Raw genomic sequence first — 15,268 nt, forward strand, 5'->3', positions numbered from 1 at the left:
CGGTTAGTCAATCTGAACCCCAATAGTTTACCTCTCTTGAGTTTGTCCCTCGTGGGAATACGGCCACTCGTGCCAAAAATGCCTCTTATCCGGTCAAAGAGAGTTGGAAAGATTGTGCTAACTACTACGAATGATAATTATTTCATACTTGTTGATGCACTTCATGTACCAAGGATAAAAAAGAACCTTTTGTTTGTGTCTGTATTTGCTAGACTTGGTCTTGTTGTCAATTATGAATGACAAATGTACAGTTCATGATATCAGTTTTTGTGATGAAATTATTGCATTTGGAATTTTGTTCGTGGGCTGTATAAGCTCACTTTGTATGAAAAGTGTGGACATAATTTGGCAAATGTTGTCGTGGATTCAAAGGTTATTTCACATGCAAAACTTTGGCATGCACATTTTGCGCATATTAATTTTGCTAGTTTGTTGGTTTGTAGAAATATGATATGGTTGGTTCTTTGCCGCCTCTTGAAGCTCCTTCTAAGCATGTTTATGAAGGTTGTATTTTGGGTAAGATGCAGCATCGAAGTTTCCAAAGGATGGTTCAATAAGGACTACATGCAGGTTGCAACTTGTACATAGTGATGTTTGTGGGCCTATGCAAACTTCATCCTTAGGCAATTACCTATACTTCATGACTTTTGTTAATGACTACTCTAGGCATGCATGGGTGTATCTGCTTAAAGCTAATTCTAAAGTGTTCATGTGCTTCAAGCAATTTGTGGCTATGGCTGAAAATGTCTCTAAATGTACTACGTGCACGCTCCATTCAGATCGAGGGGGGAGTATATGTGTCATGAGTTTAATGAATTTTTGGCTGATCGTGGAATAAAACGCCAATGTACAGTGCTATATACACCTCAAAAAAATGGTTTTGCTAAAAGGAAAAACATGTTGCTTAAGGAAATGACATGATGTATGGTCAAGAGTCAAGCTTTGCTACACTTTTTTTGGATTGAAGCTATCATGTGTGCTACTTATTTACTTAAGAGGTATCCAGCCTTGCAGTCTCTGACTCCTTATGAAGCATGACATGATAAAAAGCCATCTATTGATCACATGCATGTTTTTGGTTGTTTAGATTATGCTTTGGTGCCACAAATACAACACAAAAAATTAGGTGTTGTTTAATGCATTTTTTTTAATTATAGTACTGAAAGCAAAGGTTACAAGTTATACCATCCGTAAACAACATATACCTTGGTTGCGCCAGATGTTGTGTTTGTGGAAAATTTTGTTCGGCCTTTGTTATCATATACTAGAGATAGTAATGTAAGCTCACATGACAGTTATGACACTTTGTTGCCTCTTTTTAATGGTGGAAACTTGAATATAAATTCCATGAGGCAAATGTACAACCTATAGGGGTTGAAAACATTACAGATAAGCCTATTAGTGATGCACATATACATGATGTACTTGATGTGGAAAGGGCTGGGAATGAGGAGGCTAGAGGTATGCCAAAATGGATGGTGCATACTTTGCGTGATAGGACGCACCTCTAGTCGTACCCATTCAGGTTTTCACCATGCATCTTATGTGTCAGATTGTTATGCTTTGGCTGTGTCTAGTTTGCGTGATGAAGAGGAACCTTCTTCTTTTGATGAAGAGCATAATTCAAAAAATTGGATGGCTACCATGTAGTCAGAATATGATGCACTTATACAAAACGACACATGGACTTTATGTGATTTGTCTCCTGGCAAAAAGGCCGTTGATACGAAGTGGGTTTACAAGTTGAAACGTAAGCCGGATGGTGAGATTGATCGCTACAAGGCTATACTTGTTGCGAAAGCTTATGTACAATAGAAAGGCATTGATTATGAAAAGACTTTTGCTCCCACTTGTCATATGACTATTGCTCGTTTTCTATGTGCATTGGCAGCTCATTTTGGATGGGATGTACATCAATTAGACATTGTTACTGCTTCCTTGAACGGTGATATATTTGAGGAGGTTTATGTAATGCAGCCTTGCGGTTTTGTCAAGAAAGGACACGAAAATAAAGTGTGCAAATGGAAGAAAAATTTATATGGGTTGAAGTAGTCTCCTCATGCTTGGTATGAGAAAGGTGACATTCATTTGGTTAAACGAGGATTTTGTAACAATCCAACACAAAGCGTTTTGTATGTCAAGCGTGAGGGTGATGTGTTCTGATTGTAGTTCTATATTAAGATGATTTGATGATTACAAGTTCAAATGAGATACACATTGTCGAATTCAAGGCTGATTTGAATGCTACTTTCAAGGTAAAAGACTTAGGGCTTTTGCATCATTACTTGTGCATACAATTTTAAGCAGTGTGCTAGAGGTATTGCCTTGTGTCAAACAAGCTACATAGAGACATTACTATGTAAGTTTGGTCTTGAGGATTGTAAACATATTGCTACTCCAATGAAAACAGGTTTGAAATTAAGTCTTCATGATGTTGGTGATCCTGCTGATGTCACTCTCTATCAAATTGCTATTGAATGTCTTATTTATGTATGCAATACGAGGCTTGATATTTAGTTTGCAATCTCATAGGTTAGCAGATTTATGCATAGTCCAAGGTCTAAGCATTAGTAGGCTATTAAGAGGATCTTTCGCTACTTGAATGGCACTTTACATCTTGGGTTGTTTTATCTCAAGGGGGGATCATTGCCGCCAGATTTATATGATCTAGCAAACACTTGTGACAGTGTGATATGAGATGCATTTTTATGATCTAGCAAACACTTGTGAAAGCCACATATCAAATTGGGTATAAAGGGAGTAATGAGAATTTTGGCACATGCTTTAACATAGCGGACTCAGACCCTCCTAGAAACAGTTCAATTATGTATTTAACCCTTGGCCCAAGTAAGTCCATCCATAGTTACTAGACCAAAGGCACTTCAACGAATTTCACTTGAAAACTTTTTTTGTTTGTGTGGACTTTCCCGCGCTTTCATCAGAGAAAGAGAGAGGAGATCGCGATGGAGGTAGATGGATTGGACACTGTATGTGCAGGTTTGGGATTCCTTTCTCAAGACTCCGCTTTGAGCTATGTCAAGAGCGAGCATTGCCTGGGTACTCTCTCTCTCTCTCTCTCTCTCTCTCTCTCTCTCTCTCTCTCTCACACACACACACACACACGCACACCCACGCACGTCGACAAAAGTTTACGGAGTTCCTGCTATTTATTTTTGGCCCTTTGAGAGCAGAAAACTTGAAGAACTTGCAGAGGTTTCTGCGTAGGGACCATCCAACAAGCAGACCAGTGTTCAAGCAACTGGGAAAATGGAACACTATTGGTCGAGACCTGGTGCCCATTATTTTGCAGTACCGTGATGATCCTGAGCTCATCATCAATGCGGGTTAGTCCTTGTCTTTCTCGCAATCAAGCCCGTAATCATTGCATTCTTTTCAGAATTAAGAGAGAGAGAGAGAGAGAGAGAGAGAGAGAGAGAGAGAGAGAGAGAGAGAGAGAGAGAGAGAGAGAAATGAAATGAAATGTTATATTAATGTCTTCAAAAGGCCAAAGTGATCTATGAGACCAGAAAGTTACAATGTGGTGGATCTGATACAAAGTCAGAGAGAGAGAGAGAGAGAGAGAGAGAGAGAGAGAGAGAGAGAGAGAGAGAGAGAGAGAGAGAGAGAGAGAGAGAGAGAGAGAGAGAGAGAGAGAGAGAGAGAGAGGATTAGGGAGATGGAGCTCTAACTCTAACGGATGTAGAACTATATGCATAGGGGGGTGCTAGGTTCGGTACCAAAGTGAGGGTGTAGTATGGCATGCATAGGTGGGTAGGGATTGAAGAGTCCATAACATAGCAACAGGGTATAAGAGGGCCTGCTTTAGCCCCCTCTGTCTGGTTTTCTCATGTTGTAGTAAGATCTCTTGGATAGCCCTTATGTTGTACTCTTTGGGCTTGGTATTCAGATTTCTCTTGCTGTAAATGAGTGAGAGTTGCCATGACATTTGCCTCATGCTCACTCAAAAACTCGTCCTTTGGAAAATATATCCAAATCTATCCAACAATTCCCTCTCTGTGGGAGACAAGTCATGGTGCCGCACATCAAATATATGTCTGGATGCCTTAGAGGATGCAAAGATGGAAGTAGCTAGACGTAGAGCCGGGTCCTTTGTAGGAAGAGTGTTCATGACCAATGTCACGTGACACATCCAACCCTATGTGTCCGTGGACAAGCCACCATAACAGGGTTTCCGTAAAGTCCAGTCAGTCGAGATTAGAAGCGATCTGACACTTTTGTGAGTATTTGTAGACTGTGCATGCCCAGTCACTTGGTATAGATGCATATCCTCTGGTTGCACACAACATGATCATCAGTATTCCCATCAGAATCCATTAGAATCAGTTAGGGAATTTTCCAGTGATTTTAGCCTATTTTCTCTATTTTTGACGTTTTTCACTTATTAATTTAAGTGACTTTCCAACAAAAGTAGGTAGGGCAATTTGGGTAAGAAAATATATAAGCAAACCAAAGTTAGCACTAAATGGCAGATGAGCAAGGAGCACAACAGGCCTTTGGCAGCAGGTATTCCCCTCTCTCAGCAAGCCTCGCCAGGATCCCCTTGGCGTTTTCCCTCAAGACCTAGCGTTTTGCATCCTCGCCAGCAGCCCACTTTTTGCCTTGGCGTTTTCAGCAAATGCTGGACCGCAGCCCCACCCTTACACCTAGCGTTTCCAAATCTCCCCATCGTCAACAGTCACCTAGCGTTTTCAGCCCAAAACGCAGCAGACCAAGCAGCGTTTTCAGCATCAGATAAGCAACGTTTTCAGCCTCAGAAACAACAGCATCTCAGCGTTTTTGTCAACCAATTTCAGCCTCCAAAAACGCAGCCAAACCTGCATTTTTCAGCAGTTCCAAACAGCCCCAGATTTTCAGCAGATAGCGTTTTTGGACAGCTGCTAAAAGCTTGCAGATTTCAGCCCTTAGGTCAGTGTAGCCATTCCCGTTGTCGTCACCGACATAGCCTCGAGTTGCATCAGTCCATCCATCATCATTGTACCCATTTGTGCAATCATAAGTAGACCACTCTCGCCGACGAGAGTGGGGCCTTCGGAGGAGGGTTTACAACGTCTCTGGTGTCCTATTTCTCTTCTCTCTATCTCTTAGTCTCATACACTTGCACGCACAGTGTCCACTCGCTTTGTTCGTGATCATAGCACTCTCCATTAAGAATGGAAGGCTCTCCCTTCCATAAGAACTAAAAGGAACCTTGAGCAAATATGGATCACTCATCTTGAGAAGTACAACATTCATTTTGCTGCACCTTACAACCAAATCGTTTGCAATGTCTTACATAAGGAGACATCCTTGCAACACCGAGTCAGGAATGCGTGATTCTTGTCTAGGTACGACCAAAGGCAGCATCAAGATATAACCATAGGTGAAAGAACCTTAAAGAACTTCAAGGATTACAAAGTTGAGGGGAAAAACCTAAGGCAGTACAAGAACAAAAGATACATGTAAATGGCATAAAACTAGGAAGCTGAGAGATGAGGATCCCAAATGAACTAGAGAATCTTCGACCAATGCAAAACTTGGATGAACAATGACTAAATTATTAGGACATCTTCAACAATGAATCCTTATCCACAACAAGAACATATGGTACTGAAGATCTTGGGAGAACATAGATGTAGAAGCCTAAAAACCATCCTTGGCAGCAGTCAAGGAAGCTATGAAACTTTTGCAACTTGCCAAAGCAAAGGCATCAAAGAAGGACAAGTCTTAGAAGAGGCTAAAAATCCCACCGAACATACAACAACATTGATAAGACAGAGACCCCCGATGTGTGGAGGAGATTGAGAGATAGCCTTTGATCTCAAATGCATATGTCCAAGTCTCTCCAAGATCAAACACATATGTAAACCACAAGCCACCACATGCCAACAGAAAGAACAAATGGAAACTAACTTAGAGCACGTGACTCACTTAAACTAAAAAGGAATTTCACACTCTAGTCAAGACGTAGAGTGGCAAAATTTCAACCCTAGATTCACTGGCCCCTAACTAGGTGCCCCTTTTAGTATTTCCTTATAATTGATCTTCATAAGATACAATTGTCGGGGAGCACCACCAAACTCTGGTCTTTGTGAAAGTGTTCTCTTAAGGCACTATTTTATAGGCCCTTGGCCATAGAAACATGGTACAGGGAACAGAAATGGGTCGAGGTCGGGGTCAGGACGGGAAAAGTTAGGGAACAAGGTTGAGGCCTCGAACTACATTGTTTTTTCATGTTTTCTCGATTTTTTTGAGCTACACGCATGTACCATAGTGCTAAGAACACTTTGATCATTGGATTGCACCAAAAAAGACAAGAAACATGACTCATAATAGCAAAGTACGCCAAGAAGACGTCGATGGCGGTATGAAGACTACAAGTAGATAAGTACATGCCTCAAGGGCTCAAAATGGTAGGTGATAAAAGAGGGCAAAAAGACTAAAGCCTAACTAGGTGGGGGGGGGTGAGGCTGTGAGCCCACAATGGCACATCAAACCTCGGAAGTGCTTGCCTCATGAGAAGGTGGAATATGAATCTCCACATCCTAGAAGCCGAAGTCATCAAGGCTGAGATTAGGAGTAGGCTTGGAAGTTGGCCCTTGAGAGCTTGAAATTTGATTCTTGAAGCCTTGGCCCTTGATGCTTCAGAGAGTAGAGAGTAGATACTAGATAGAGAAAAGTAGTAGATTCTAGAGAGATAAAGCCTTGGGAGCTTGATGCTTGAGCCTTGAGAAAGTAGAGTGTGCTTGAAAGTTGATAGCTTGCGAGAGTAGAGGAAGGAAGCAAGTGAGGCTTGAGCACTTTGCATAGGAGAGCTTGAGAATAAAGAGAACAGGAGGCCTCCTTGTAAAGGCTCCAAAAGGGACCCTAAACACCTCCTAAAAGGGCCTCTTGGCCTTGTGTGAAGGGCCTAAAAGGCTTATGGCAGTTTATGTCCGTTGGCTGGCCGTTCTTTTTTTACTAAAATGTGACCATTTGCCATCTGGTGGCCGTTCTTGACCAGCAAGCATTCTGGAACGACATTCCGAACGGTCGGGTGTGTCATCTCTCAACACTTGCCTTTGCCCATCCGTCCCGGCCCGTTCCCGTTCCTGTTCTCGTTCCTGTCCCCATCCCTAGGTTGTCGTCCCTGTTCTCCTTGTGATTATGCCCTTGGCCTTGTCTTTTTGTTTACTCGATTTTCTTAAAAGAACTGAATGATGATCAAAGGTCAAATATGTTTGACCTCGAAAAGGAACGACAAGAACTTTTGCAAGCTCAGGTTGACTGTTTTCCTTGAAGGCTTATTAGGAGGGTTACCTCTTGCTCATCCGAAAGATCATACGATTGATTTGATTCTCGATAGTACACTACCGAACCGGCCATCTTATTGACCTAGCCGAGCCCCAAATGAAGAAATAATGAACCGGAATAGATTTCCCATTCCGAGGATCGATGATATACTCGACAGACTTTAGGGTTCTATTGACCGCATTGATATGAAAAGTGGTTATCATTAGATCCGAATTGCTCCTCGAGACGTCTACAAGACAGCTTTCAGGACGACTTTTGGTTTGTATGAATATTTGGTGATGCCATTTGGCCTTATGAATGCTTCGGCTACATTCAACCGCATGATGAATAGGATTTTGTGAGAGTATCGATCATTTGTGGGCACTTTCCTTGACGACATCATCGTCTTCTCCAAGAGTGAGGCAGAGCACACACCATTTGTTACAAGTTTTCCAGACACTACGGCAACATAAACTGGTAGTAAATGCGAAAAAGAGCGAGTTTTTCTTGCGAGAGATACACTTTCTCGGACACATCGTCTCAGTGGAAGGTGTAAAGATGAACCCAGCCAAAGCTGAGACCATTTGTGATGGGCCTGGTTTGAAGAATGTTCATGAAGTTCGAAGCTTTTTGGGTTTCTGCTCCTATTCTCGGCGGTTCATTCGAAAATTTGCAGAGATAGCTTCTCCTTTGCATGTGTTGATTCTGAAAGGGGTTCCTTTTACTTGGGGACCGTTAGAGATTGCAGCCTTTCAGACTCTCAAGGAAAAGTTGACAACCGGACTAGTATTGACTTGCAAAAGCCCTTTGACGTTTACGATGATGCATGTGGTTGCAGTTTGGGAGCAGTCTTGATGCAAGAAGGCCATGTCAGAGCTTATGAGAGTAGGATGTTTTCACGTCCTGAAAGGGTTAGACAAGTTTATGAAAAAGAGCTTTTGGTAGTTATCCATGCTCTTACTCAGTGGCAACATTTTCTACTCGGAGCCGACTTTACTATCTTTACAGACCGTTAGAGTTTACGCTATTTCTTGTCGCAGAAGCAACTTTTGCCATAGATCTTGATTTTGCAGATATCTTTCACCAGATAAAGAGTGGAGGGACAGTTGCAAGCTATTCCATACGGGACGGCTATTTGATATGGAACGATGTTGTGTGTTACACAACCTTTGAGAGAAAAGGTGCTGACAGAGTGCCATTGTCTACCTTTTACCTTGAAGGGTGTTGAGCGTTACTTTTACTGGCCGAATGGCAAAAAGGATGGGGACGAGTTTGTCGCAGTTGCTTAGTATGCCAAAAGGTCAAGTTTGACAGGCATAAGGCATTAGGATTTCTACAGCCTTTACCCATACCCTCCCGTCCGTGGGAAAGCATTGCCATGGATTTTATTCTTGATCTTCCCAAGACTCAAAGTGGGCAGGATGGCATTGACAATCTTTGACAGATAAAGAATGTAAGGATTCTAGGTACTAATCCTTAATCAAGTACTTAAACTCATGATTAAGGCTTAAGAAACTTGAACTGTACTCAGAAACAAGACTCTAGAAGACTCTGTGTTGATTGCTTGAAAGTGTGATACAAGGGCTCCTTATATAGGAGACGAAGAGACAAATGAAAAGACACGTCTCCTGGTGAAGAGACATGACTTTAGACGTAAAGACACATCTTTTCGACGAAGAGCTGCAACCATTGGGCGAAGAGTCGCAACTGTAGAGCGAAGGGGTGTGACCAGTCGTCGAAGGAGTGTGGCTTTTGGCGAAGAGGCATGTCTTTTGGGCGAAGGCTCGCAACCATCCAAGCATAGGGGTTCTCCTTGGCATGGCACTTCGCGTATCTGCAACTAGGAGTAGATATAATACTGCAACATAGTCACAATCGTGACAAAGAAGACAGTTAAGTCCGATCATTTGGCGAAACTGTTTCTCACAGATTTTCCGATTACATGGCATGCTTGAGTCCATTGTTTCGGGCAGAGATCCTTGGTTTACTAGTTTGTTTTGGAGAGCAACGTGGGAGAACATTGGCACACCGTTGCAGTTCTCTTCCTTGTTCCACTCGCAGACAGATGGGCAATTTGAGATAGCCAATTCAGTGGTTTTGGATTTGTTGAAGTCTTATATTTCGGATCACAAGACTCAATGGGAAAAATATTTGCCCTTGGTGGAGTTTGCCTACAACAACACAATTTATTCTTGGACGGGGAAGGCGCCATAGTGGTAATTGAGAATGACTACTTCCAAAGGTTTTGGGATACTTATTTACCAGAGAGACCAGATTGAGTGGTTTTGCTATGGTTTACCAAAAGGGATTCGAGACTATTGTTTGAACCAAAAGTCTGACTCTATTCAGAGACTTATGGGATATGCTAAGCAACGATTTGCAATGCATGCTGGCTCATTGACTTATCCTACGAACAAGATAGTATTTACCTAGACAGGGCAAGAGTCTGCCAGTGAAAAGAATGAATCAGGGGAACCGGATGACAACTCATCACATGATTTTGGAGAATCATACGGTAGCACATCCAAAGGTTTCTACGAACTAAGGGAACCAGATGCAAGGTCATCAGAGGATTTTGGAGAAAGCGGATTAGATGTTAGTGCGTCTCAGGGTTTTGATGATTGAGATTGACGTGCCAATGGACAGGGAAGCAAGCGAAGCTACCCACACGTCCCAAGGCACAAGGAAAGAAAGGAGAAGGGAATCAGTTGGTAGATCAAAGAATTCCCCGATCCAGGATAATATTTTTTGAAGCGGATCAATATACGAGAGATTTAAACACTGCTTTTGCCAAGGTTCACGAGGCTCTTGAGAAGTCTCACGCATGGCATACGAAGGCAATCGACAAGAATCGATGCGACTTGCAACTGAAAGAAGATGATTGGATGCTCTTACGGTTTGAGAAGGCACACCTAAGTAAACTAAAGGGAAAGGAGCGGCTTTTTCCAAAGCTAACCATGCAATATTATGGCCCTTTCCAGATTCAAGAGAAGATAAATGATGTATCCTTCAGGCTAAGTTGCTTGATACTTGGAAGATTCACAATGCGAGTCTCTTGAAACCTTTCAAGGGTGAGGTGTTAGTCGACAGGGAGCCTGAAGAGCAACGTGAAGTGGAAGAGAGTGAGGAGATACTCGTTACGGAATAGACATTGGCTCACAAGGAAAGGAAAGTGAAAGGTAAGTGATACGACGGTTCTTAGTGAAATTCAAGAACTATTCGGCATTGGATGCAAAGTGGATGGAGGAGGAGGACCTAGCAGATACCATAGTTACCAGGAACGAGAACGCGGAACGGGAACGCCGAACAAAATGCCATTCCCTGTTACGGGTACTCACGTTTGAAACACGGAACGGGGATTCGGAACGGGAACTTGGAATGGAAACTGGGAACGGAGACCTGAAAACGGCCATTCCCTGTTATTATGGCAGATACTCCTTAGATTTGGAACTTTACCTTGAGGCTTTCGATCTAGCTTCGACTATTCCGAGAGATCTCGTGGATCAGCAGGGTTGAATGTGGTGCAGACGAGGCTGCACAAGAGGGGAGTCACTCCGCTCCTTTGTCACAGGTTAGCCAGGTGGAATAAAGTCATTGATTTTCCTTTGGATTTTAGGGATACCGAAGTCTGATGGGCTGACAGTATTTTGCTATATGACTTTATGAAAGCAGTACTTCGAACTGGGAATTCCCAACATGAATTTGATTTACGTGTGCTCACTTATGCGTGTCGTGTTTGAGTGCATGTTTGAAAGACGAAATGACTGCAGCATTTTGGTCTTGAGATTCCATATGGGATGGACATGATAGCAATAAGAATTAGTCAATCCGACATTAGTGAGATCGGGTGTAGATCTAGATGCGATTGCTAAATACGTTCATGGTCTGAGATCTCGATGGACTTTATGTAATTTGATTTGAATGTGATGTGGATGTTCATTGACTATTGTCTTTCTGCAAGTGTTGGATTTGTGTCGTCTAGTGCATCAATGCTTAGAGTCAGTGTCTACGGAACTGGTTGTCACAAAATGATGACGTGGCATCCTGGAAATAAAAACTGACAAAGTATAAGTTGTTCCCAACTTATGGGGTCCCGTCCGATGGAGCCCAGGAGACACTTAAATAAAGAAAAGAAGAAACGCGTGGAGTTGCTGAGGTGGTAGCCCGTACGGCAGGCCCAAAAACTGCGCTGACTGGCTGATGTGGCATGCTATATGAAACATCCGCATTTTGCGTTGGCTGTGCCACGTGGGAGGCTTTACGGATTTCGACGATTCACGCTGGCAGCTTTTATGAGTAGACGCATTTGGGATTGATTGCTTTTATATTGATTGCTTTTGGGGCATCCCATGTAAGAATAAAAGAGCCCTTGGGGCCTCACCTCACTCTGCAGAGCATCTTGACGCAGAGTATGAGAGCAGAGGTCCCTCGGGAGTTGTACTTTGTAATGATTAATGATAAAGAAATACCAAAAGGGGTGCCAAACTTTGGGGCCAATACCTCTAGGCACAAACTACGCTAGGCCGGGCCGTGTTTACTCTCTCTCTCTCTCTCTATTAAAGTTCAATGATTTTGAGTTTCTCTTCATGTGCTGCTATTGATTTCTCGCTTGGAGTGTCCAAACCTGTTACATGCGATGCTCAGACGCAGGCTTGTCGATAGAGGAATTTTCCAGCAAAAGTTTTCAAAAGAAAATCATTCAGGGTTGCCCTCCATCAGTTTGACTCCAAGAGTAATGGGCTTTCCATTCTGTTGTAAAGCAATGACTTGCTATCAAATAGAGATGTTAGCATCATTTTGATAATACAAGGCATTCCCAACAATGCGTCACAATGTCCAATTTCATATCGTAAGATTATACTTTGCCATAATATCCTTGAATGAGGCTTGGAGGGAGCCAATAAGTGGTGTAACATTGCTTGTTGGCAGTTGCTAACTTTGCCTGAATCTCACATCCAATGTGATCGTAAATAATATTCAAACTATTGAGAAATACGAGTGAAGTGGAATTCTTGGTAGCTCTCGGCTCGAGAAGATAAGGGCTTTAGTGTCTTAAATTTTTCCATAAGCTCGACAATATTCTTTGGATACATTTGGCATGGTGAGGGTACATATCACAGTGTTGTTTTGTCCTTCTTGGCAAGAGGTTGCTCTGAAACTTGCTTGTTTGCTTTATTAGGGCAAGTGTAAGAAGTATGTCCTGTTTGAAAACATTCAAAATACGTGCCTTCTTGTTGATGAGTGTCTCGTTGCCTCTGAGTGAGTCAAGGTTGTAGAGGTGGACTTGAGGTATCTCTAGAAGTGAGTAGTTGTTGTTGAGGAATGTCCTTAGCCATAGGTGCTTGGATTGTTTCAGGTGCAAAGACAAGCTTTCCCTTCATTAGCTTATAATCAATGGTTGCATTATCCATGAGCTCTTGCATGGTGCTCAACTGTTTTGAAAGACAATACTCATGGAGTGGAGAAGGTGATCTGATGGTGTCATAGTGATCTTGTAAAGTTGTCTTTTGATACTAACTTTACTTCTTTTGGTCCTGGCTCCAAAATTGCTTTTTAGGACATGCCAAGCTTCATGTGCATGCTTACATTCGTCTATGAAATTCACATAGTTGTCATGCAAGGAGGTGATGATAATTCCTAATGCTTGTTCGTCTTTGGCCAAATTTTGTGTACTTGCTATGAGTGTAAATGCCCTAGTGTGCACTCCGTCGGTGTCGGCTTGTTGTTCTAAGGCGGTGCTGATAACAGATCATAAACATTTTTTCATGAGGTATCCCCTTAACTTTGTTTGCAAGTGTGAAATCCTTCCCCGTTGTACTTTTCTATTCCCTTCTCTCCCATTTGTGCTAATATAGGGGTCTTAGCTTAGGAGACTCTCCCAGCCAGTGTCTACCTCTTTACACGAGCACAAATATCCCTTAGGAATGAGAAAATTTGTTTGCAAGTTATTGTGCTTGGCTGCAAGATTTTCAATTTTAATATGTTCTTTAAAATTTTCCTTCAATGTGAAGTACCTCTTCACTTGCTCGAACTCACCCTTCACAAAAAAAGTTTTATCTTCTTTGATTTGCTTCGGGAAGTTTTTTGAGGTTTGAAATTGTCTTTGTTGAATGCTTGAAGCTGCTGATGCTCTTCGAGGTTGAAGCCCAAAGTTGCCTTTGAAAGCTTGTAGGTGAGAGCCCTTCCAAGCTTGAGAGCTTTGCTCCTTTGATGCCTTTATGAGAATTGAAGTCGGAGGCTGTTAGAATTATGGTGCTACTTTGATGCTCGAAGGAAGCCTTTAAGGTGCCTTGAAGAGACTTTGATAGCCTTTGTGCTCTTCTATTGCTCTTTAGTGCGCTTCATAGGTGTGATAGGCTGCCAAGGAGTGGCAAGGCTGCCCTTTGCAGGTGTGACAGTGGATACAGGCTCCTTGGTAGGTGGTTGTAGGCATAGGGGCGTGGGAATTCCGGCTATGTAGGAGTGGCATGTGGAGAGGAAAGCCCATGAGAAAGGGGCCTTTTGGTGGCTGAGCTTACGGGGCTAGTGAGTATCGAACGCGGGAACGCCTGTTCACGGACTCGAGAGCCTCAATAGGCTTAGCTTCATGAAGTTTGGTGTCCGGGTTACGAGTTAGAGAGTGTCGTTGCGTGAGAAACCTCCCCTGTTGCGGACCCGCTCGAGGCCCAAAGGCCGATTTGATATGGGGTTTGGATTCCGCCCAGCTTGCCCGATTGTGGATATTTGCTTTGAATGCGCGGGAATCACCGCTTACGGACCCACCTTGAGACAAAAGCTCAATTAGATGCAGTTTCACGTCCGTTCGTGATCCTTAATGTGAGGCTTGACTCCACGACCCCACAAGCCAATAATAGAGTGCCCAAGTTAGGCTAGCCAACAAGCCCACAAGCTTTGCTTGTGAAGCTTCACCTATAAAAGACAATTTATGCTCAGTTCGGCAGGGGTGCCCACACACACACACACCCACACCCACCTAATAATAGCATAAAAGTGGTGATGGGGTACAAGGGGCTCCCGACTTCCAAATGGAGAGCTTGAGGAGTCTATGGAAAGCTTGCAACAAGCACTTCAAGACTATGTTACCAATGCGATGAGAAAACAAACTTGATGAAATTAATTGAAGGTGCAAATTAGTAAAAAATCGTCACTAAGTGCAACCTAATTATGAATGCAATAGCTTGATTGATGATGCTTAATTAGTGAGCTTATTAAAGGGAAATCGAAGATGAGGGCGCACTAAGAGAATACAGCCATGCACTAATCGAATGCAAAGATCCTATGACTCTTAATCAAGCTTGACCTAGCTATGGAGGGTAGTGGCTCAATGGATTTTCACCATGAACTTGCCTACGCATAGCCTAATCATGAATTGATTAGATAGAAGAGAAGCCTAATGGAAATTGTAATTACATTATCACACAAAAGCATAGTAACAAACCTAGCTGGCATAACCTAGAGCTCTGATACCACTTGATGGGAATGGGATCGTGCTAGCTAGGGTGGATGAAAGAGAAATATAGTGCAAGTATGTGTGTGTGTAAGCAAGATTATCACTCAAGTGAATTAGGTTCCATGATAGATTAGCTCGGACTCATAAACACAATCTTGAGTATTGACTTAGCTTAGCACAAGCTCACCATTGACAAGCATGTAGTGCAAACTTGAACTGTGTTGTAAGCTTTAAGTAGCTTTACAACTTGACTCCATTACATGTGGGATAACTCCCCCTCTTCCCTCCTTCACTTAGACTCTAGGACAAAACCCACACTTTACACTTGGCCTCCTCAATGATGCTTGGATGTGGTGATGGTAAATATATCATTGACGCGATCTGTGAGCACCAAGGGGACAAGGGAGTCGACTTTTGAGATCTATTAAATTGGAAGATGATATTGGAATGCTCGGAATGGGCAGAATTTCAGATTTTTTTTTTTTGGGTGAGCCTCCCCCTTATAAAATCCCACCCCTTACCTTCACAATGCACACAAGCTATCAAGAC

The 15,268-nt window shown here is 42.7% G+C and overlaps 1 protein-coding gene across 1 annotated transcript in view; it reads left to right on the forward strand.

Annotated features, from left to right (window-relative positions):
• The first annotated feature begins 2,898 nt into the window (after positions 1-2,898).
• Positions 2,899-15,268, forward strand: part of ATIM (timeless family protein) — a 55,059-nt gene continuing 42,689 nt past the window's right edge. Inside the window, exons 1-2 of the mRNA XM_086513240.1 lie at positions 2,899-3,057; positions 3,192-3,344. Coding sequence (XP_086369366.1) covers positions 2,964-3,057; positions 3,192-3,344 — 247 coding nt within the window. The 5' untranslated portion in view covers positions 2,899-2,963. The remainder of the gene's footprint in view (positions 3,058-3,191; positions 3,345-15,268) is intronic.

This window comes from Adiantum capillus-veneris, chromosome 5 (assembly GCF_014529385.1).
Source record: "Adiantum capillus-veneris isolate H3 chromosome 5, ASM1452938v2, whole genome shotgun sequence".
Taxonomy (NCBI): Eukaryota; Viridiplantae; Streptophyta; class Polypodiopsida; order Polypodiales; family Pteridaceae; genus Adiantum; species Adiantum capillus-veneris.